The sequence below is a fragment of the Cydia fagiglandana genome, chromosome 15 (genome assembly GCF_963556715.1).
Source record: "Cydia fagiglandana chromosome 15, ilCydFagi1.1, whole genome shotgun sequence".
Classification (NCBI taxonomy): Eukaryota; Metazoa; Arthropoda; class Insecta; order Lepidoptera; family Tortricidae; genus Cydia; species Cydia fagiglandana.
In genome coordinates, this window is record NC_085946.1 from 7,327,103 (window position 1) to 7,351,167 (window position 24,065).

The window sequence follows — 24,065 nt, forward strand, 5'->3', positions numbered from 1 at the left end:
CACACTTAACTACGGCTGTCAAACGTGGAAATACACAGGCTACATTAAACACAAGATTAGAGCATGTCAAAGAGCAATTGAAAGAAAAATTTTGAAAGTTAAGGTAATAGATAAAATACGCCACAAAAATATACGAGAAAAAACTAAAGTAATTGACGCTCTCGAGCACTCATTAAGACTCAAATGGCAGTGGGCAGGTCACATCGCGAGAATGCCAGATGATAAATGGACAAAGCGTTTAACTACCTGGAAGGGACCATGTGGGAAACGAGGATCTGGGCGTCCCCGTGCTCGTTGGGCAGACGACATAGAGAGAGTGTCGAGCAACTGGTTCACAGAGGCACAAGACCGAGAACGGTGGAAGAGGTTGGAGGAGGCCTATACCCGGAAGGGGTCCTAACACTACTAGATTAAACAAAATAGTATTTAGTGTAAAAATAGTTTGTACATGTGTTTAAGGAATAAAAAAGGCTTTTTTATTTTTTTTATGTTTTATTTTTTAAATAGAATAATTGTTGGGAAGGTTTAGGTGTACAATTTGTTAAGGTTTTGTGTGCGAAGCCGCGGCGGGTCACTAGTCAACATAGATAGTATAGATACACAATATATGTCATATTAACATTTATTTAAAAAAACCTTTATTTATCGTTTTTCCGTGCAGTGGATGAAAAGAGTTCATCGTCGTCATCATCAGAGAGTGAAGAGAGTTTAGATGAAGACGGGCTGCAGGGCTACACGGACCGGATCATGGTGGAGCTGCAGCGGAAGCAGAGCCACCCGAGGAGGCTGCACCCGGAAATGTGGTATGTTTAATATTTATTGCTGTTAATTTAGTTTTCTAACTTTACTTACTATTTTATATCTTATAATGTGGTAGCGAAAAATAGCACACACGGTAAATTAAACATAGAAACTGTATTATGGTAATTACATAAAAACTGCTCAAAAAACAGTGGTGCGTGAATTTACGATATCCCATGTTATGTTCAGTTGAAACGAATCGAAATTAATAACTATATTAATAGGTGTATTTGTTAACTCGAATAATACGAGTACCAAGTATACTCAAAGAGGGAAAAATTAAAGGCACTAGACAACTTTAATTACTCCTGTGCAATTTCAACAACGGCTGAAGTGATTTTAACCCTTTGACTGTCTAACGCCCACTTGCACCATTCAACTAGCCTGGGGTTAACCGGTTGAACCTGGAGTTACCATGGTTACCAGTACAATTTGACACTGGGTTAACGGTTTAAACGGCCCTAATACGTCAACTGATGCACGTGGCTACAGCCTAATATCAACCTTCGTGTATTCTGACAAGGTTCAAGATGACGCGCCGTGCACAATAGACATGGCGTCCACAGAGTTAAAACAAAGCACTTTGAACTCTGTCGTATCTCACAATAAAGCACATTTCAGGTTCAATAATACCGGCGAGATGAACGGCGGTCCGCTTTGCCGCTGCAGCGCCCGCGCCCGTCGCCACGGCATGCGGCACGGAGTGTACGCGGGCGAGAGGAGCTTCCCGAAGTGTAGGCCGGACCACAGCAATCTGGACAAGCTGTACCATTACAGGCGAGTCTCAACTCTATTGCTATACTATTAGAGTGCACAACTACAAGTGAGAATAGCAATCTCTTCGCTCTCAATAGTCTATATGGATCTGTGACTACCATTCAACTCCAGAGGTGTCACACCGAACCTTCAAAACTCTCTAATAGAATGCCATACTGAAACTCGGGAATACAGGCAGTGCGTATTGCGTATGAAATAAAAAAAAAATACTCTTTGAATTGTTCGGGAATTATCAAGGTCGTTATATTCAATGTTTGTGTCAAATAAAAATAAAATCGTCATGATGGTAAAGGGGTATATTAGCGCTTACCCACTCATAGTGTTGTGTTCCTGCCGGGAGCACCTAAGGTTGCCAGAGGTGCGTGGTGTTAGGGTCGGCAACGCGCATGTAATTTCTCAGGATTTTCAGGCGTACATAGGCTAAGGAGACTGCTTACCATCAGGCGGGCCGTATGCTTGTTTGCAACCGACGTAGTTTAATAAAAATTCTTTTGAAAATGTAATATTTAGATATTACTGTCACTTTTTTTTGATCGCAGGATAACCGTGTCCCCACCAACCAACTTCCTCATCAAAGCCCCCACCATCATCGGGCACGACGAGCACGAGTTCCTCTTCTCAGGGTTCTCCATGTTCTCACACTACAAGCTGGCGAAGCTGCCCACCTGCAAGGTTATAAGGTTCAATATCGAGTACACGATATTGTATGTCGAGGAACCCGCGCCGCAGAACTTTACTGTGAGGGAGCTGGATTTGTTTGGTGAGTTTATGCAACAATAAACCTTAATGAATTTGCTCCATAGTATGATGTGCTGTTACTGGCTAGCAAAGCTACAAGGTTCAATATCGAGTACACGATATTGTATGTCGAGGAACCCGCGCCGCAGAACTTTACTGTGAGGGAGCTGGATTTGTTTGGTGAGTTTATGCTATAATAAACCTTAAGGAATTTGCTCCATAGTACGAGGTATGGGGTAAAGGTATGGTGCCATCTTTTCGAGCGATGGCGTCATACTCGTATAGATGGCGACACCTTTTGCTATGTAACAAATTTAACAACACATATGAGTGAAAGAACAAGGATCGAAGTCAATGGGGTTGGCAACTGTCAAACGTTTGCATAGATGGCGCCATCATCATAGCTTGCCCCTTTTTCTATGAGGGCTGGCATCCAGGGTATTAAAAAAACAAAAAAAATACACAATTCTAGGGATTGACAGGGCAAGCTATGATGGCGCCATCTACTAAAACCTTCCACCGGCCAACCCCATTGGCGTTCTAAAAGATTTAATCCTGTGTCGAAAGATGGCAGTAAAAATATACTTTGACAATACGCCTGTATACTAAATTTTCTTTGTTATTGTTATTGTGATGTGTGATGACATAAATATACGGTTTTCAGAGGACTTCCTGTTCATGGAACTGCTCGAGCTGGTGGACTTGGACCTGGGCAAAGCGACGGAGAGCTCGTGCTCGCAGTTCCATTTCATGCCGAGATTCGTACGGTTCCTGCCTGAGGGTGGATGCGAGGTATGGACATTTTATTTTAAACAATTTTCACCATGTGTATCGTCAATGGGGTTGGCCGGTCGAAGTATTTAGCTGATGGCGCAAGCGTAGCTTGCCCTGACAATCCCTAGAAATGTGTAAAAATGTTTTTTTTTTATGGAATTTTATGCTCTGGATGCCAGCCCTTTAAGCCCAATCTCATAGAAAAAGGGGCAAGCTATGATGGCGCCATCTATGCAAACAATTGACAGTTGCCAAACCCATTGTGTTGTGTTTTGTTTTATCGTGTTAATAAAAATCTTTCATGTCAATATTACTGTTTAAATAATTAAATGATTTCAGGTGTTGTCAATGTGCGAGGTGCTAAAGTATCTTCTAGACCAAAGCGGGCTACTGATTCCCCCCGGCGACTTGGAGAATTTCCACAACATGGATCATTACACGTGGCAAAAGTTTGTGGATAGAATTAAAGGTCAGTGAATTTAACCTTTTCGCCGCCATTGACTTGATATAAAGCCAGTAAATTTCGTGCCCCACACGCCACGACTTGATATGTTATACGGGTTGTTTACCTGCAATTTGTTGCTAGGCGTCGATGACAGTTTATTACTTCATTGACTTGGCGGCGAAAGGTTAACGATGTAGAGTTTATAAATATGTATACATTTTTTTACCTTATTCCAATGGATTAAAAATATACATATTTATGAACTTGACTGTATAGTCAAGTAAGATTTTTTGGGTGGAAACAAAAAAATATTTATAATGATTTTAATACTAAAATCATTAGGACAGATTTTTGAGTGGAAACAAAAAAATATTTATAATGATTTTAGTATTAAAATCCACCCAAAAAATCTGTCTTAATTTATATGTTAAAAGTATTCCTTAACAATCCTAATTTTTATTTAAAAGCATTTGACCGAATTAAAATTGAAAATGGGTTAAAAAGCAAATTTTCGTGTGTTGTATTGTATTTTGACTCGGTTTAGTTGCAAAAATGAGAAATGCCATGCCACCATTCGCGACGTGCGGATTAGACTAGCCAAACCATCAATGCATTGAAACTCCTAATTAGTTTAAATTATTATTATGTTTTCTGGCACACAGGAATGATAGTGACGTACCCGGGCAAGAAACCTTGTTCGGTGCGGGTGGACCAACTAGATCGCAGTCCGCCGGTCGGCGCCAAGGACACGAAATCCAAGACCTTTTACCCCGAGATCGTGCACTTCGGCATACGACCCCCGCAGCTCAGCTACGCTGGCAACCCGGAGTAAGTTGTAGTTTAGATAAAAACCGGACAAGTGAAAGTGGAGTGGTAGTCGGTTTCGTAAAATATATAATGTATTGTATTTTATATAATGTACTTTTATATAATGTATTGTACCGATTGTTTGTTTGTGCTTACGAATAAATAAATTCTATTCTATTCTATTCTAAAAGCTATAGTTTGTTTTTAGTGTTCCGTACAAAACTTTGTTTACGGAACACTTATGGGATCACTTCGGTCTTGTTTTTAGTATTAGAAAGAACTTGAAAGAAGGTAAGCGATCTTGGCATGTCTTTTAATTGAAAAACGCTTTTTAACCGACTTCCAAATCCCAAAGGAGGAGGTTATCAATTCGGTTGTATGTTTTTTTTTTTATTTTTTTTTTTTTATGTTTGTTACTCCATATCTCCGTCATTACTGGACCGATTTTGAAAATTATTTTTTTGATTGTATGTATATGCATACAGATTGGTCCCGTTTTTGTCAAAATCCAGTTCTGATGATGGGATCCATGAGGAATCGACGGAACTCCTCAAATCTTAAAGGCATACATATGGTGATTTTTGTGTTTTTATCAACAAATCAAGCATATACATTCAAAAACGTGACATTTGATGAAGTGGAACTGCTGATGATGATCAGAACGGAACTCTTCAACGACGCATAGTTCACCTTTGGCGATTTGTCCTCTTCGTTATGTTTGTTAAGCAAGTTAAGTTTTTAAGCCACAATTTTGTCAAGCTTGAGTTCTGATGATGGGATCCATGAGAAATCGAGGGAACTCCTCAAATTTTAAAGGCATGCGTATAGAGATTTTTGTATTTTCATCAGAAAATCAAGCATTTTCATTAAAAACTGTCGCATTTGATGAAGTGGAACTGCTGATGATGATCAGAACGGAACTCTTCAACGACGCATAGTTCACGTTTGGCGATTTGTCCTCTTCGTTATGTTTGTTAAGCAAGTTTAGTTTTTAAGCCACATTTCTGTCAAGCTCGAGTTCTGATGATGGGATCCATAAGGAATCGAGGGAACTCCTCAAATCTTAAAGGCATACGTATAGAATTTTTTGTAATTTCATCATAAAATCAAGCATTTACATTAAAAACTGTCGCATTTGATGAAGTGGAACTGCTGATGATGATCAGAACAGAACTCTTCAACGACGCATAGTACATGTTTGGTGATTTCGAATTTCGATTTTGACTTGGACTGGGACTCGGACTCATACCCGGATCCGGTTCGGACCCGGACTCGGACTCGGACCCGGACTCGGACCCGGACTCGGATCCGGACTCGGACCCGGACTCGGACCCGGACTCGGACCCGGACTCGGACCCGGACTCGGACCGGGACTCTGACCCGGACTCTGACTCAGAGACCCGGACCTTGACCCGGAAAACCACTATGATACCTAAACTAAATAAACCACTTTGATTACCTACCATAAAATGTGGGTATGATGATGCCAAACCCCTCCCGCTCAAACTCCCGTACACCGCACCGCATGCGCTGTTAAGTGGGTTAGGTTAGGTTTGAACTGCGATCCTCACAGAACCGAACAAAAGTGGGTTAGGTTTGGTTAGAACTGCGAGTCTTACAGAAACGAAATGCTACTAGAAAAGTGGGTTTGATTAGGTTCGAACTGCGATCCTCACAGAACCGAACTGCTATCAGAGAAGTGGGTTAGGTTAGGCTAGAACTACGACCCTTACGGAAACGAAATGCTACTAGAAAGTACTGGTTTTACCTCCTTTTCTACATAGTGCACCATCTACCATAATCTTTCACCGGGCCCCATAGAAGTCGGTTTTTTTTTCTTAAAAATTATTAGAAATCAATAACTATAACTTATGAAAGCAGAAGAATATAAATGATCGTATTAGATTCATAATTGTTACATATTTGCCGTAACTTATTTTTAAAATGTGTTTTTCAATTAAAAGACACATCAAGATTGTTTACCTTTTTTCTAATGCTAAAAAAAACAAACTATAGTAATAGGGTCCCGTTTTTACCCCGGGTACGGAACCCTAAAAATATACAGTTAACATTAGGTGTTAGACTAGGGGGTCATAAATACAGAAAACAAATAAAACCGGCCAAGTGCGAGTAGGACTCGCGCACAAAGGGTTCCGTACTATTACGCAAAAATCATGTTTGTTGTATGGGAGCCCCATTTAAATATTTATTTGATTTTGTTTTTAGTATTTGTTGTTATAGCGGCAACAAAAATACATCATCTGTGAAAATTTCAACTGTCTAACTATCACGGTTCATGAGTTACAGCCTGGTGACGAACAGACGGAGGGACAGACGGACAGTGGAGTCTTAGTAATAGCGAGGGTCCCGTTACTACCCTTTGGGTACGGAACCCTAAAAAATTGTCATTTCCATGCTCGATGACGTTGTTATAATTTTGTCCTAAGTTTCAAATTTACCTATTCCAACCCCCTGCTTTGTTTCAGATATCAAAAAGCTTGGCGTTACTACGTCAAGTACCGGCACCTGATCGCCAACATGGCCAAGCCGTCGTTCAAGGAACGCCAGAAACTTGCCGCGAAAGAAGCCAAGCTCCAGGAAATGAGGACTCAGAGTAAAATGAAGAGAGATGTCACTGTCGCTATATCTTCTGAGGGCTTCCACACCACCGGCCTCATGTGTGATATAGTGCAGGTAAAAATATATCCATTATTATATTTGAAAGTTTGTCACTAAAGAGGCCAAGCTACAGGAAATGAGGACACAGAGTAAAATGAAGAGAGATGTCATTGTGGCTATATCTTCTGAGGGCTTCCACACTACCGGCCTCATGTGTGATATAGTGCAGGTAAAAATATATCCATTATTATATTTGAAAGTTTGCCGCCAAAGAGGCCAAGCTACAGGAAATGAGGACACAGAGTAAAATGAAGAGAGACGTCACTGTGGCCATATCTTCGGAGGGTTTCCACACCACAGGCCTCATGTGTGATATAGTGCAGGTAAAAATATATGCATTATTGAAGTGAAAACTTCTTTAGCGGCGCTGAGCACTTTTTGAGGTGGGGAAAAAATGATAAACTCGATTCAGCGTAACGCGTAACGTAACGCTGACATGTGTCACGGACAATGTTATTCACCAAAGAACTTTAGTCATAACGTATCATAATCAGGTCAATTATTTTAAAACTGGACTTTTACATTAAGCAATAAAGATCAATGTTCTAATCTTGTACGGGCTGAAATACGAGGATATCACAGTTACATTCTAACGTTATATCACTCAAATATAATTCAATATAGCTACTTCTTGATGAAATCGCTAATATAAGTGAACTCTAGTACTGGTGAATAAAACTCAAAATATCATGACGAAATATATTTAGATGCGAGGTCTGCAAGGTAACTTTACAATTTCTATTCGAATTTTAAACAATTAACGCTACAAATTGAAGCTCACTGGCCAGCAATTTCGGAACTAAAAATTTCAATAGAAAGGAGGATGGGTCAATTATACATAGTCCTGCAGACATTTTTGATTCATATTCAGATTCAGATTGTTTAATATGGATTTTGGACTAGTCATTGAGTTTTCGCTTCTTTCGGCACTCCCGGAGTGCAACCAGTTGTTTTTTATATTTAAAAGTTTGTCACTAAAGAGGCCAAGCTCCAAAAAAAAGGATGCAGAGTAAAATGAGGAGAGCCGTTATTGTGGCCATATTTTCGGAGGGGATCCAGATCACCGGCCTCGTATGTGAAATAGTTCTGGTGAAACTATTACTAGATTTATTAGCTAACAGCTAAAGATGTCAAGCTCCAGGAAATGAGTACTCAGTCGTCTGTCGCCATATCTTCAGAAGGCTTTTACACTAAGGTCGTTTCACAAAAGCTGGCACGAATGAAAAGAACGTAACTTACATTGTATGAGTGACACATGTATCGGTATCGGTATGCAGTCAGAGCCGCCATTTTATTCGTTAATCTCATACACTTAATTCACTCATTCGTTTCATTCATGCCAGCTCTTGTGAATTGACCTGGACCATCACTACACCGATTTAGAAATTCCTCCCAAATTGAACTAACAAAAAATTGCCAAACTATATAAAAATTGTAAAATCATTCATTTATTTTCAGCACGCCATGCTGATCCCAGTATTAGTTCGCCATCTCCGCTTCCACAAATCCTTAGACAGTCTCGAAGAAAAAATGGGTTACGTGTTCAAACAACGCGCATTGCTCCAAACGGCGCTAACCCATCCGTCGTATAGAGAAAACTTCGGAACTAACCCTGATCATGCGAGGAATAGTCTCACTAACTGTGGTATACGGCAGCCCGAGTATGGAGATCGGAGGATACATTATACTAGGAAGAAGGGTGGGTATTGAATAATGAATCTGATTATTATTATAAGAAATGTATTTGTAAAGTTAAAAATCGCACAGCTGTTTATTTTAAGGTTAAGCAGTTTATTATTAAAAGTTGTCCCACGCCTTAGGATCATGACCACAGATCATGACCGTGCATTTGCCTCGAGCCTTGGGGAAACTTAAGACTTTAATGCCACTCTGGCCTTTGCGCACAGCAACCGAACTGTCACATAATTATTGCTGTCGATCTCACAGCTGTATATTTTCAGGTTTAATAGGTAGCCATTCATTACTAAAAGTTCTCATGCCTTAGGATGGTGACCGTGCATTTGCCTAACGTTATTCTAACCTGCCGGCCTAGCCAAGGTTACAATCGCTATCGCTTCGACAACGAAAAGCATTATGTCTCTCTATCACTCTTCCATATTAGTGCGACAGTGACAGTTGCTTTTCGATCGCTACGGAGCGTAAGCGATCGTCATCTTGGCTACGTGGCCTGAATTCACAGAAAGCAATCGTGTAGTTATTTAAATCAAGTTTCGTAATCCTTTTTTGGTGCGTAGAGTTCTAAACTTGCACTACACACGCGCTCCACGTGCGAATGACACCTTTATAAATTCAATTGATTAAATTTTGTTATATTTTCCAGGCATCGTAACCCTTATCAATATTATGTCCCGTTTCGGCAAGCACAGCGAGACAGAGTCAGAAATAAAACACAACGAACGGCTAGAGTTCTTAGGCGATGCCGTCGTGGAGTTCTTATCGTCGATACACTTGTTCCGGATGTTCCCTGGCTTAGCAGAGGGAGGTCTGGCTACTTATCGAGCTTCTATCGTGCAGAATCAGCACTTGGCTAAGTTAGCTAAGGTAAGGTAGTTTTGTTCTTACCTTACTTCATTTAAACATAAGAATGAGCAACGAGACTTCTTAGGCGATGCCGTCGTGGAGTTCCTATCGTCGATACACTTATTCTGGATCTTCCCTGGCTTAGCAGAGGGCGGTCTGGCTACTTATCGAGCTTCTATCGTGCAGAATCAGCACTTGGCTAAGTTAGCTAAGGTAAGGTAGTTTTGTTCTTACCTTAACTGATTTACACATAAGAATGAGCGACGAGACTTCTTAGGCGATGCCGTCGTGGAGTTCCTATCGTCGATACTTCTGTTCCGAATGTTCCCTGGCTTAGCAGAGGGAGGTCTGGCTACTTATCGAGCTTCTATCGTGCAGAATCAGCACTTGGCTAAGTTAGCTAAGGTAAGGTAGTTTTGTTCTTACCTTACTTCATTTAAACATAAGAATGAGCAACGAGACTTCTTAGGCGATGCCGTCGTGGAGTTCCTATCGTCGATACACTTATTCTGGATCTTCCCTGGCTTAGCAGAGGGCGGTCTGGCTACTTATCGAGCTTCTATCGTGCAGAATCAGCACTTGGCTAAGTTAGCTAAGGTAAGGTAGTTTTGTTCTTACCTTAACTGATTTACACATAAGAATGAGCGACGAGACTTCTTAGGCGATGCCGTCGTGGAGTTCCTATCGTCGATACATCTGTTCCGAATGTTCCCTGGCTTAGCAGAGGGAGGTCTGGCTACTTATCGAGCTTCTATCGTGCAGAATCAGCACTTGGCTATGTTGGCTAAGGTAAGGTACTTTTGTTCTTACTTTACTTGATTTAAACATAAGAATGAGCGACGAGACTTAGCCAACATCTAAGGTAAGGTACTTTTGTTCTTACTTTACTTGATTTAAACATAAGAATGAGCAACGAGACTTCTTAGGCGATGCCGTCGTGGAGTTCCTATCGTCGATACATCTGTTCCGAATGTTCCCTGGCTTAGCAGAGGGCGGTCTGGCTACTTATCGAGCTTCTATCGTGCAGAATCAGCACTTGGCTATGTTGGCTAAGGTAAGGTACTTTTGTTCTTACTTTACTTGATTTAAACATAAGAATGAGCGACGAGACTTTTTAGGCGATGCCGTCGTGGAGTTCCTATCGTCGATACATCTGTTTCGAATGTTCCATGGATTGGCGGAAGGCGGTTTGGCAACTTATCAAGAATCAGAATTTGTTCTTAGCAAGCATAACGAGAATGAGCGAGAAATAGTAGCTCATGAAATGTCAGACATCCTGAATATTTTATGCGTAGGTATTGCATAAACTTCTGAATGTTAATTCTTAATGTCATCACCAACATTAACGGCATCTCATAGTACTTTTTATGATTATTCCTTATTATTGTTTTGAGCTTTGAGAATCAGATCAACCATAGAGACAAACAGACGACGCGATTTCGTTTAAATTATTTGATGTCGCATTTTACCTACTACTTGCTCCTGCATTAATGTATGTCATTATTCTATTTTTGTTCAGCGTGGTGTATGTCATTATTCTATTTTTGTTCAGCGTGGTGTATGTCATTATTCTATTTTTGTTCAGCGTGGTGTATGTCATTATTTTGTTGTTTTTGTTCAGAATATCGAGTTGGAGCAGTTCATGCTGTACGCGCACGGCTCGGACCTGTGCCGCGACGTGGTAATGCGGCACGCGATGGCCAACTGTTTCGAGGCGCTCATGGGCGCGCTCTTCCTCGATGGAGCGCTACAGGTGGGAAAAAATTAAGTTAAGCGCTATTCGTATAATTTTGCATAGTGTTACTTGTAATTTGTAATTGTTGCTACTTTTTCATTCACAAACTCGATGTGCCAATATTAGTCAGCGATGAAAATAAAATATATAATAAGGTTAAATTTTTACGTGTCAGGTCGCGGACCGCGTGTTCTCCCTAGCGCTGTGGTACAACGAGTCAGAGTTGCTAGAAGTTTGGAATAAGGAGCGCGCGCACCCGCTGCAAGAGCAGGAGCCGCTCGGCGACCGCAAGTACATCAGGGACTTCAAGTTCCTGCAGAAGCTCACAGAGTTCGAGGACTCTATAGGTAAGGTTCATCCTTGTCTCCTTAGCTGTGGTACAATAATAGAGACTACCCGTCATTTTCTAACTGTATTCATTAGAGTGGGACGGGTAGTCTATATAATACTGGTGCGCCGCTCCTGTACTATGCCTACAGGGACTTCAAGTTCCTGCCAGAGTTCGAGGACTCCATATAGGTGGAGCCCGAAGCCCTGCCCTTAGTCTCTTTGGATTGATTAGGCGATGTCCGAAGTATGGTCTGGTTAAGCAGATGTAGGTACTAAGGTCAAATGAATGATAGAAACCCAGTCAGGGTGACCACTCTTTACTAAAACCAAAATTCCCTGACTTTTCCCGGTTTTCCGGGCGTTTTTTCAAGTTTTTCCCTGAACATAATCTTAAATGTAATAAATATAAAATATATAATTGGAATACATTTTTGAGTTTTTGCAGAATTATCTGATTGCAAATCACAATTTATCAATACAATGAAATAATGCAAAAACGGAAATAATAAGAAGTAGTATCTGAATAGCTCAGTTGGTAAGAGGGAAAGCATAGTTAGACGGAAGTCGTGGGTTCATATCCTACGTCAGGTGACGTTTTTGTACTATTTCATTGTAGTAGTAGCAAAATCTTTATTGTACAAAAAGACATATTAAAAATAACATACAATTAGTAAGAAGTACAAAGGCGAACTTATCCCTTTGAGGGATCTCTTCCAGTAAACCTTTGAGTAGATGAATTGATTGATTGTTTGATTTTTCATTGTATTTATAAATTGTAATTTGCTATCACAGTTCATACAATTACCCAATAATTCATTTCATTTTTGACCATTTTTGTTAAAAGCTGTACAGGAAAAACCAATTGAAAGAGTACCTCTGTCTGACTACTGAATTCATTGGATAATATAATCCAGCGAGAAATACTAAAGGGAACACTTTATACGGGCTTTAATCGTATTAATACTAGACTTCAACGTTTTGCGTGTTATGGTACAAAAGCGACGAATTGAGTAACCTAATTTTTTGAAGTCGGTTAAAAATCTTGGGTATAACTGAAACAAAACTACTAGTGTCCGACCGAAACATGTTTTTTGTCGAAACCGAAAATTTTGTAGACTTGTTAAAATCGTGGAAAAAATGTCATAAAACCGCTTTTATACACAAATTAAGGGGCTGTCAACACCCAATGTCCTTGAAATTTATGTTAATACTTAAGCAGTTTATTAAGAAAAACTATTTGTTTAATAAAGCAAAATAAAAAAGAAGTTAAAATTCATTATATTTTAAAGACCGTGACCATCATTTTTAAAGACATGATGACACTTATTACTGCAATGTTCTGCCGCCAGTGTGCAGCACTAGTGCACATACTGAACCATAAGAGTACCTGTACAGGTTAGCCGTTTGGCACACGCATACTAGAGGTCAAAATAAAATTTATGACCCGCGGTTCCTAAAAAAAATTCCCTTAGGACAGTGCCGAGTCATTGTTTTTTTTATGGAAAAAAAAAATTTTTTTGAAACCTATCGTCACACTTCAGTACCTATTTTATGAGACTTATGGAACTGTACTGCAGATACGGTAAATATTAATCATAAAATTATATGCAATATGTAATGTATATATATCCAACGGGAAATACCTCTTTACTGCGCCTTTTCATCAATTGGTGTAGTTTCGTTTAGTTTTTCATACAAAACTATACCAGCTGATGAAAAGGCGCAGTATAAGGGTTAAAGAGGTATTCCCCGTTGGATATAAATATGCACCGTATCTGCACTACAGTTCCATTAAGTCTCGTAAAATAGATACTGAAGTAGGACTGCATCACTTAGTATTATTGAAAAATAAAATAAAAAAATACTAAATGAAATTATTTTCAAAATTGCTTTATTGGGGTTAGATATGAGGATATCGCTTATCATTTGTGGTATATTGTACAAAAAAAATCAGCCATATCGTATCTGGGTTCTGGAGAAGGCCAAACTTGGTATGTTTTGTAAATTATTTTTGTTTTAATTAAAAAAAAATGGCTGAAATGTAATGATGTGGTATATTTTTAGAATCGCATCAAAAATCTCTTTCATATGATACCACACACGATAGATTTCTGAAAAAAAATATTTTCTTTCCCATACAAAACTCCCCTCCTAAGGGAAATATTTTTAGGGACAGCGGGTCAAACATTTTGTTTTGACCTCTAGTAAGCCAAACGGCTAACCTTTACATCGTTTGCGGTTTTTTTAAAGTGAACAGGTTAGCGCATTCACTGCCCCTGACGCAAATGTGCGTCCACCGTCATACAAGTTTGTTCCTAGGCCACGCCCCCTGGCAGTGAATGCGTTAGACTAATTATAGTAAGGTCGCCTCCAGAAAATCGCGAACTAAATTGACAGGTCAATGTGCACAAATGATACCAAAAGTTTGGCCAGTGTTCATATTTTCATAAAAGTGTAGATTATTATATAATGTTTGCAGATGGTAAATTTATATTATTTTTATTATGTACATACAGAGACAATTTTTATTCCCTGACCTCCATTAAATTTCCCTGACAATTCCCTGACTTTTCCATGTTTAGCGAAATACCCTGACTTTTCCCGGTTTTCCAGAAAGTGGCCACCCTGCCAGTATACTGGGTTCCTACCCAAGTAGGTTTTGCGGGCTAGATGTCTTATGAAATATAATATTTTAAACTTTCGCGTTTAAAAGCAAAATGTCAAAACAGAGATTTGTGCAACTACCCGACGGGTAGTTCGACGGGTCGTCGGGTAGTTGCACAAATCTCTGTTTTGACATTTTGCTGGGACATCAGTCAGCCGCGACCACGACCAGTGAAACCTGTGTCGAAACGTCGGTAAGTCAAGGTAATTGAATAAAATTCGCGTTAGACCCGTCTATAAATGTGAGTTAAGGCGCGGTGTGTAGTAAAATGCGCTTTTTTGTAACCATATTTACAGACTTTTACAAGGATTTCATGCATTATTTTCTAGTATGTATAACTTTAGTCCTTGAACTACGTTATTGCTTGTCAGAAACACAACGGCTCATTATTTTCTCGATAGAATCTTAAGTTGAAAACATGCTTAAAGCTGTCTTTTGATCCATATTTTAGAAGTACTACGACGAAAATGGATATGAAACTTACCTCATTCGATAGGTTTTAAGTAAATCGTCGTTATTGCTGGTCCTTTTATTGATACGTTAATCTTTTCATTCATAATTTTATGAATTCAACTTTTGCCTACTAAATTTCACCCTACGCGGCAATACCTTGCGCCCATTCCCCGCGCCAGTACGCCCGTGGCCACTGCCAGCGTCGGACCTATGCTAGTTTAGTGGACGTTTCATAAAATGGGTAACCACTGTATAAATATGCAAATATGTTATACACACAATGTTTTTCAACATACTTACGAAGAAAAGCAAAATAATTCTTAATTACTGTGACATTTCAGACATTTGCCCGTCATATTGTCATTTTATAACAAGTTGGGAAGCAAAGGCACACACCCATCTAACCAATCCGGAATTCAGTCACGATTGATAAATTGTGTAAACATATTTTATTAAAGGCTATTAAATTAATCAAATTGAATCATTTTTAAACATATGTGTACGGATTTCAAATACCTATGTGGGAGTGTTTAGTGTATGGTGGTAACCATTTCACCGCTTTTAGTTTCCGAGTTACCTACATGCGTTTTAAGGGAAGTGGTCGAAAAATGCCTAAAATGGTTTTGTGTTTAATATTAGGTAAGGTAGTTAGAAGTACTACTGCTCGACGCTGCACTAGTATTCGACATGGGTATAGTGTGTAGCTTTCAAATAGAGCTCGACGGCTAATCCTATTGTCTATTGTTAAGTAAAGCTCGTGCCACGTGCCACAACCACCTGCATAAAAAATACGTACTTCGGTTACTGAGTGCCGGCGAGTCGAACGCTACAGAACCAGTCTAAAATGTGTCATCGAGATGCGTAACAAAGGCGCGTTATCGGAGAGCGCACCTGCACTGGTTTTTTGAGCGTTGGCCTAGCCCGCGCTCCGGTGCCAAATAAAATAATTAAGACCATTTTTTGCAGGTAAGTAGCACGTGCGGTTTTACTTAACAATAGACAATAGGATTAGCCGTTGAGCTCTATTTGAAAGCTACACACTATACTTTATGTCAAAGTAGTATAGGTTAAATTTGAACGGCGACGATCTTTTCTGTATTCAAATTTAATTCCTGTCACTTTGACATAAAGTGGCCGTGTCGAATACTAGTGCAGCGTTGAGCACTAGTACTTCTACCTTATTTCCGCCAAGTCCGTACCGTGCTATATGGAAATTAATTCCAAAAAATGCTGTTTTTATATACCACACTGGTGGCAAGCAAGCATACGACCCGCATTCACCATAACCTATGGACGCCTGCAGCTACGGGGATGTGACACATCATGCCAAATGTTGATTGATTTTATATAAAATAAAAGTCCTAATATATAAAATAAGCTTTCATAAGTAATAGTTACTGATTTTTAAAAAGCGCTTTTCAATTAAAAGACATGTTAAGTACTTTCTAATGCTAAAAAAACGAACTACAGTATTCTTCCTTATTTTCAATACCTACTTGCCTAAATTGACTTCTAGAATTAGACCAAGTCTACGACGATTTTGAATGCACACGCAGTGCAAGTGTTAATCATAATTTCATAAAGGTTTGTCGTTCAAAATAACACTTGCACTGCGTGTGCAATCAAAATCGTTGCAGAATTTTCTTTGTCTAACTCTATTATATTTTTAAGGTAAGGAAGTACTAATTTCTGTCTCATAATAATTGTGTATAATTGGATTAGGTTCTTAGTTTGTCGGGGTATACTCTCATATTGTATATAATTTCATTAAGTACTCATTAAAATACGAATTTGCTAATAAACCTTCTTCGATATTAATTGCCGGAAAAAATCCCGGAACTGACAAATCAGAATATTCAGAATACCGATGGCGCCAGAATAAGGATGTAGACGTGCGGCGCGGGAATGGTGCGGTGCGCCGCGCGGGGCGCCCGCCCGCCTGTTCTACCACTCGTCTGCTTCACCCCCTCGGAAACGTAAAACTCAAATATAAGAGCGCCTTAATATGTCTTATGAAGTTATGATCGTACCTATTAGATTCACATAACAGTGTCGTGAATTATATTTTTTATAAAAATAGTTTGATGCTGCTGCTAATAGTTATTTGAGCTGACTTAAACCTACCACCGATAATATAATGACTTTTTAAAAGTTAATAGTGAATTACAGATAAAGTGAATGTAATCGCGTTTGAAATATTTTTTGGCATTAAGGAATACCTTTTGAACGCAACAATACATGTATGACAATGTTTTTTTAAACAGGTGTCCAATTCAAGCACATCCGCCTCCTAGCTCGCGCGTTCACCGACCGCTCCGTCGGCTTCACACATTTAACCCTCGGCTCGAACCAGCGGCTCGAGTTCCTGGGCGACACCGTGCTGCAGCTGGTCGTGTCCGACCGGCTCTACCGCCACTTCCCCGACCACCACGAGGGCCACTTGTCTGTGAGTGTTAACTGTAACTATACAAGTGTGACACACCCGTCTCCTTCACGCTCCATCGGCTTCACACATTTAACCCTCGGCTCGAACCAGCGGCTCGAGTTCCTGGGCGACACCGTGCTGCAGCTGGTCGTCTCCGACCGGCTCTACCGGCACTTCCCCGACCACCACGAGGGCCACTTGTCTGTGAGTGTTAACTATAACTATACATGTGTGATACAGCCGTCTCCTTCACCGACCAGTCCGTCGGCTTCACACATTTAACCCTAGGTTCCAACCAGCGGCTCGAGTTCCTGGGCGACACCGTGCTGCAGCTGGTCGTCTCCGACCGGCTCTACCGCCACTTCCCCGACCACCACGAGGGCCACTTGTCTGTGAGTACACACTTCTCTTTCTCCAGAGTTCCTGACCGATTTTTTTAACACTATGTCGGTGTTTTCACACAAGTGTAAGCCCGCTTATGGATGCTTACAACACCAGGACTGCCATATGCACATTACCAACCCTTTAAAAATATGTACAGATAACTGTAAAAATGGGTGTAGCCAAAAATATGTCCCATAGTTCTTAATTCGCTGACATAAGAGCTTTTGTGATGTTTGTGTTTGTGTGTGTGTGTGTGTGTGTGTTATTTTTACAGTTGACTGTTGTATACTATTATTTTTTAAACCCCATGTTGTAGTCCTTCGGGACAACCTCGGCGCCCTGGTAAAATAATGACTAAGCGGTATCTTCACCAACGGCTGCATGCATGCCTGGTCAGATCGTTATTTCTCTTTATAAAAAGTGAACGCTTTTTTCCTACAGTTGCTGCGTTCATCGCTAGTAAACAACCGCACACAAGCGATGGTATGCGACGACCTGAACATGTCAGAATACGCCATCTATAACAACCCGAAGGCCAAGCCTACGACTAAGAAGCACAAGGCTGATCTGCTTGAGGCTTTCCTCGGAGCTCTGTATATCGATAAAGTAAGTGTTAAATTGTATATTTAACAGCGCCATCTATCTCACCTCTTACGTACTTTATCGAAGTCTAGAATCACTAGATGGCTTAATGATCTATATAACCTACCTACTTAGTTCCCTACAAAGTGCATAGGTGGCGCTGTAATTAGATTTAATTATTTTAGGCTAGTTAATTTGCGATGTACTCATATCACTTTCCGAATATACACCATAAGAAGCACACGCTGGTTTGTCTCCGACTCCCTCAATATCCTCCGACCTACGCCCACGTGCCATCAGTAAGTAACCTAAGGAAACCATGATATTTATGGAAAATCAGTCAGTTATTTATATTTTACTATGACAATTTTAAGGAAAAACTTGTTGGATCTTGTTGGATCAAACAAACAGAAATTATAGGCAAAATAGTCAAATTTATTGGACTTGTTGAACAGTTTACCGAGGCGACGTTCCCTTTATTAAGCTACGATTCACATAAAAATCTTAATCGACCTTACAGAAGCCGTAGTGTCATTGGCTTGTAGCTATTTTACTTACCACCAATAATAACCTAATTTTTTATGCTTCCTTTATCAAATGTGCATTTGGCCGAACCGATTTTTTTAATTGGTAAATTTTAAGAAGGGTCACATTCAAACGTTTTAAAAATCAATGGTTTTGGAAAAATAACGGGCAAATAAAATTTCTGCTAACGATACGATTTTTTTTTTCGCAATATTTATCAAAATTGCCCTTTGAAGGTTACCCTTAGAAGACTTGATAAAAACATACAATCTACATTCCCCAGAACCTCGACTACTGCCAGGCGTTCTGCAACGCATGCCTCTTCCCGCGCCTGCAGGAGTTCATCCTGAATCAGGACTGGAACGACCCCAAGAGCAAACTGCAGCAGTGCTGCCTCACGCTACGGTCCATGGAGGGCGGCGAGCCAGACATACCGCTATACAAGTAACTATACTTCATTCCTGACTACTGCCAGGCGTTCTGCAACGCATGCCTCTTCCCGCGCCTGCAGGAGTTCATACTCAACCAGGACTAGAACGACCCCAAGAGCAAACTGCAGCAGTGCTGCTTTATTTTTCTGTCGATGCGCGTATTCGGTTATCTAACAAAAACATGATATCTCTCGTCTAAGCACTGCACCTGATAATTTTTTGTCAACATAAAACATGTACTCGTATTTCTCCGCAATAGCAAACGAAAAACAGATCACTCAATTTCTGGTGAGTTCTATGCACAGCTGCAAAATAGTCCCAGCTTCGTAAACAATATAACGCATAATCTGACAAAAAAGAGTAGAAATAAAAAGTGGCAATACTGTAGTGTCGTCCCTTTCAAATCAATCTATGTCTATAAGAAAACGGGACGACACTACAGTATTTCCACTTTTTAATTTCTGCTCTTTTTTGTCATATTGCAGTGTCTGACAATTTACTGGTTCGTGTTACAGGGTGATCGAGTGCCTCGGGCCGACCAACACACGCGTGTACACAGTGGGTGTATATTTCCGTGGCGCCCGTTTGGCAGCTGCGCGAGGACACTCCATACAGGAAGCAGAAATGAATGCGGCTGAGCAAGCGCTTGCGCAAGCCCATGGTAAGTTTTAAGCTTAGGTTTTTTTTGTTATTTGTTGGTTATTCGCATTTCAAACGCTTTAATCCCCTGTGTTTCGGTCATATCATAGAGAAAAAATACGTAGAGTGCTCACACTCCACACAACAGTTTTAGTACCAAAACGGCTATTCTTTTTAGAGATGCAACGGATAGTTGTTAGGCCGGATACCGTATATTCGGCCTAAACATCGGCCGGATATACGGTAACCGTCCGCTAAATATTCGGCCAGCGGAACAATACCTACATTTCGGTTTTTCAGGTGCGCATTCTGCAGGTTTGACCTGTTTCCTAGTAAACGTTCGCGCGGGCTCATTTCTAGGTACGAAACGATTGCGCGTGCAAGTCAGTGGAATGATTAAATTGTTTTAAAATAATAAACGAGTACGATTATGACCGGGTCTGTTTCTTAAATCCAATTGGTTTACTCCGAACTCAAGCAATGTTACTATCCGGTATCCGGCCAGATAGTAGGTCACAATCCGGTATCCGGCCGGATAGTTAAAACAATAGCCGGATACCGGATAGTAACCGGATATCCGGTGCATCTCTTCGACATCTAGCATCGAGTAGCGGAATATCACTACTGCTACTTGACAATAGATGTTCCGACGACCGAAAAGTCTTAATGCTCAACAACTTTCAGCTAATGTTATACCGGATTAACCGGAACTCTATTTTCAACTCCTTCTGCTTTTTGTTTTTCTGCTTCTGCTTTTGGGTTGTAAATTGTTATTCAATACAATTTACGTGAGTCGCGACACTATAGAATTCTAGTATCAAGTAGCGGTACTGATAATTACGCTACTCGATGCTAGATGACGACTGCGAAAATAATAGTTGTTTTGATATTAAAATTGATGTATGGAGTGAGCACTCTATTCTTATTATATTTCTTTATGGTCATATACAGAGTGATTCTGTTATATCGGACCATACTCTGAGGGGTGAATATGTAGGTAGGCGTACTAAACAACTTTTACTCGTACTATGGAACTAACGCCGAAAACGCAAAATGAAATCTGTTGTCTCATACATTTCAGCGTCATTTCATATGTCAATGTTTTATATTTTATTTTGCAAACATTTTTTTTATCTTCAATTACTTCTCAGGTCTCGGCTTTGACAAAATGGTTGAAAGGCAAGACTTCATATTAAATTTAATTATGTGTTTTCTCATTCAAAAGGTACCGACACTTCTTCGGTTTTTTATAAAGCGCACCAGAAAAAGTGGTACCCTTTGTGTGAGAACGTCACAAATCTTTGTTAAGTGTTGTCTAAGCTCGAATCCTGTCTTATTCAACGTGTTTATTTGGACCGGCTTTGATTGAGAAGTTATCTTGGTTTCGAATTATTTATTTTAATTTGGGAGAATGTATTATGTTTATTTTACTATAATTTCATTTCCAAAAGCTGCGCGCGTATGGAATGAAACTATTTCACTGTTTAGACTACAGACAAACAAACAGGCAGACCCCTGAATTCTGAACTGTCACTTCTAGAAATATATACAGGATGACGTTAGCCACTGGACAAACCCTGAAATCCCATGTAGGGTTACTTCTCAGAAATGCGCTAACGGCAATAATTTTTTTTAATTAGACAAAAGAAAAAAAAAATCAAACAAAAGTTATTTCCAATAATCGACAACAAAAAGAAACATACTGTATTAATCATTGGCAGTGCTTTTGACAATTTCTTTGAAAATGTGCAGAAATGATGACATTTTGTCAAAAGTCATAAATAAAAGAGATAATCAAAACGGTCGAAGAAGGTTTCATACTATTTATTACCTCAGGAGCTACTAACACATACAGGTTGCACCAAAATAAAAATTATGATACTTTGTATACTGGTTCTAAATACCCTAATGCGTATGTACATTTCGGCTTTGTCCAATGGCTAGGACACCCTGTATAAATATAAACAGTATTACATAATATCCGTTATTTCCAGAGCTATTTCCTCAACTGGACCATCAGAAGAGAGTGATAGCAAAGAGTATGAAACGAAAGAAGAGATCGGACAGCCCCCAAGAGAGTGCCGCGTCCCACAAGCGTAAACGACTTGAGGATCGCGTACCAAAAGCGTATAGACTCGACAAGACCGAATCCGAATCTGAAGACAGCAGCGCCCTCTCTCTTTCTGAAGACGAGGAAAAGAGTGAGCCGAAGTCAGACGATGATTCTGGACTCGATAGCGACGCTGAATCGATCAGTCAGGATAAGTTGGAGAACGTGCAAGTTAGTAGCTTAGTTAGTGATATGGAAAAGATTAAAGAAGATCTGATAAGGAGGAATGAGTATGACAAGCTCAAAGAGAAGTGTCGGCAATCTGACTCGGACGAAGAGTGAATGTTTTATGTTAAGTAGGAAAATATAATTTGCCCTAAAGGGTCGTTGATAACCTAGATAGGATAGGACCTGGATAGGTAATTTACATGGCACGATTTTCGTAACACGAATAGTATAGAGTTAGACTAAGATAACTCTGTAACGATTTTAATAGCATAGACTGTGCAAGTGTTATTTATACGCCATAATTTCATAGAAGTTTGACGTTCAAAATAACACTTCCGCGGTCTAGGCTGTCAAAATCGCTGTAGACTTAGATCTTGGTCTAACTCTATTATCATATGAACCATACGAACGATATTGCACCACGAATGACCATAATCGCCGACTTCGTTGATTGAATAGATACATGGATAATATGGGCATTTTCACTCACACACACGCACTTTACTTTTATTCGAAATTCCATCAACTTTTGGGTTATTTCTACTCGGAATCACGAAGACTATCGATTTAAGAAGAAAAAAATGACAGTTTTGTAACGCATTTTTACGTACATTTTGTATGGACCGTTACAAAACTGAGACCCAAAATTTTAGTGAAAAACTGGGGACACTTTTTTTGTCTCATCCAATAGTACTCGTGATTCTGAGTCTAAATAACCCAGAAGTTGACGATTAAAAAAAAAGTAAATTATATTATTTTGTCTGAGAACCCCCATATAATTAATAATTATAGGCGAGTTTTTTTTAGTACATGCGTGAACAGTTTTATACTAAAATCGCCTGGCAAGTATCGCTTACGATGTCACAATTTTTAGGCCAAATCGTACCATGTAAGTGGTCCTTTATTTTGAACAGCTTATTTTATCGGAGAATCTTTTTTATGGTCGTGTGTGACCATGGTAAAGACTGAGAAAGGAAGCTAATTATAATTTAAGTATTTGATAGTCCAAGAATTGTCTGCTTATATTTTTAAGCTGATTGTATAGTTTAAAGATATTATTGATATGTAATAAGAAAACTTCTTTTTTAAGTTTGACGTCATTTTCTAGATGCAATCAATTGACTACCAACACGGTTCATAGAACGTATAAAAGAATTTTAATCATCATTTTCGATATTGACATATACCTTGACATGTACCTAGGTAATTTATGAAATTGCTAAATCATTTCCAATACCTATATTGTGATTGCTAAAGCAAACTTTAGGGCTTTTGTGTAAATTGAAATAAAATATTAATATTGAAACAAAACTAGTTTTTTTAGTAGGCAACGCCGGTGGTTAGGATCTATGGAATAAAATAAAGAGTAGGGGGAAGCGGGGTAGGTAGGCACAAGGGGCAGTTTTGAACACCCACACTAATTCCTTAACTAAAAACTTATGTTCACCTTCTGCAACACTAAAACGTGGCTTTGTATGTGTGAATGAGATACTAGCTTCGGCACATCTCTCCTGACAGCCGGTGCCGCTTGGTGCGTGAAAACGTGTTTCCGCGGTCGGATAGTAAATAAATTATGATTTTTTTTATCGAGTTGTGGTGCGAAATTTTAGACTTTACGGGATGAACATCATAATGAGCGCTTAGTACGTTTATTCAGTAATAGGGTTAAGTTATTATTTTAAAGTAATTCTTAATAGTATATTTTTAATAAATTATTTTTAATTTATTTGACCATTGGGGTACTTTGGCACAATGAAGATTGGGGCAGTTTTGAACATATCAAAGTGCCCCTCTAGTGTATTTAAGTGCCCCTGCCAGTTTTTTTGTTGTGAATTTTTTTTTACTGTATAGTGCGCACGTACAAAGAGAAAGAAAATTAACAAAGAAAAGTTAAAACAACCAAAGTAGCTTTTTGACAAAAACTGACACTGATTTCATTAAAAGTTGTTTTTTGTAGTGTTAGTGCACCTGCTGCTTAATAACTGTAGTATGTTCTAATAGCAATGCACTTAATAGATGGTTTATAATGTTTAAAAAGTTTACTACTGGTCAGCTA

At 39.5% G+C, this 24,065-nt stretch overlaps 2 protein-coding genes across 2 annotated transcripts in view; both read left to right on the forward strand.

Moving 5' to 3' along the window:
* LOC134671333 (ribonuclease 3) overlaps nt 1-23,271 on the forward strand; it is a 36,441-nt gene extending 13,170 nt beyond the window's left edge. Inside the window, exons 4-19 of the mRNA XM_063529160.1 lie at nt 662-803; nt 1,423-1,578; nt 2,118-2,338; nt 2,981-3,108; nt 3,430-3,559; nt 4,198-4,363; nt 6,829-7,036; nt 8,480-8,720; nt 9,363-9,583; nt 11,184-11,315; nt 11,473-11,644; nt 17,010-17,191; nt 17,996-18,160; nt 18,945-19,105; nt 19,608-19,753; nt 21,726-23,271. Of these exons, the coding sequence (XP_063385230.1) occupies nt 662-803; nt 1,423-1,578; nt 2,118-2,338; nt 2,981-3,108; nt 3,430-3,559; nt 4,198-4,363; nt 6,829-7,036; nt 8,480-8,720; nt 9,363-9,583; nt 11,184-11,315; nt 11,473-11,644; nt 17,010-17,191; nt 17,996-18,160; nt 18,945-19,105; nt 19,608-19,753; nt 21,726-22,123 (2,969 nt within the window). The 3' untranslated portion in view covers nt 22,124-23,271. The remainder of the gene's footprint in view (nt 1-661; nt 804-1,422; nt 1,579-2,117; nt 2,339-2,980; nt 3,109-3,429; nt 3,560-4,197; nt 4,364-6,828; nt 7,037-8,479; nt 8,721-9,362; nt 9,584-11,183; nt 11,316-11,472; nt 11,645-17,009; nt 17,192-17,995; nt 18,161-18,944; nt 19,106-19,607; nt 19,754-21,725) is intronic.
* LOC134671307 (NEDD8-activating enzyme E1 regulatory subunit) overlaps nt 1-24,065 on the forward strand; it is a 112,014-nt gene that overhangs the window by 64,850 nt on the left and 23,099 nt on the right. The window lies entirely within an intron of this gene.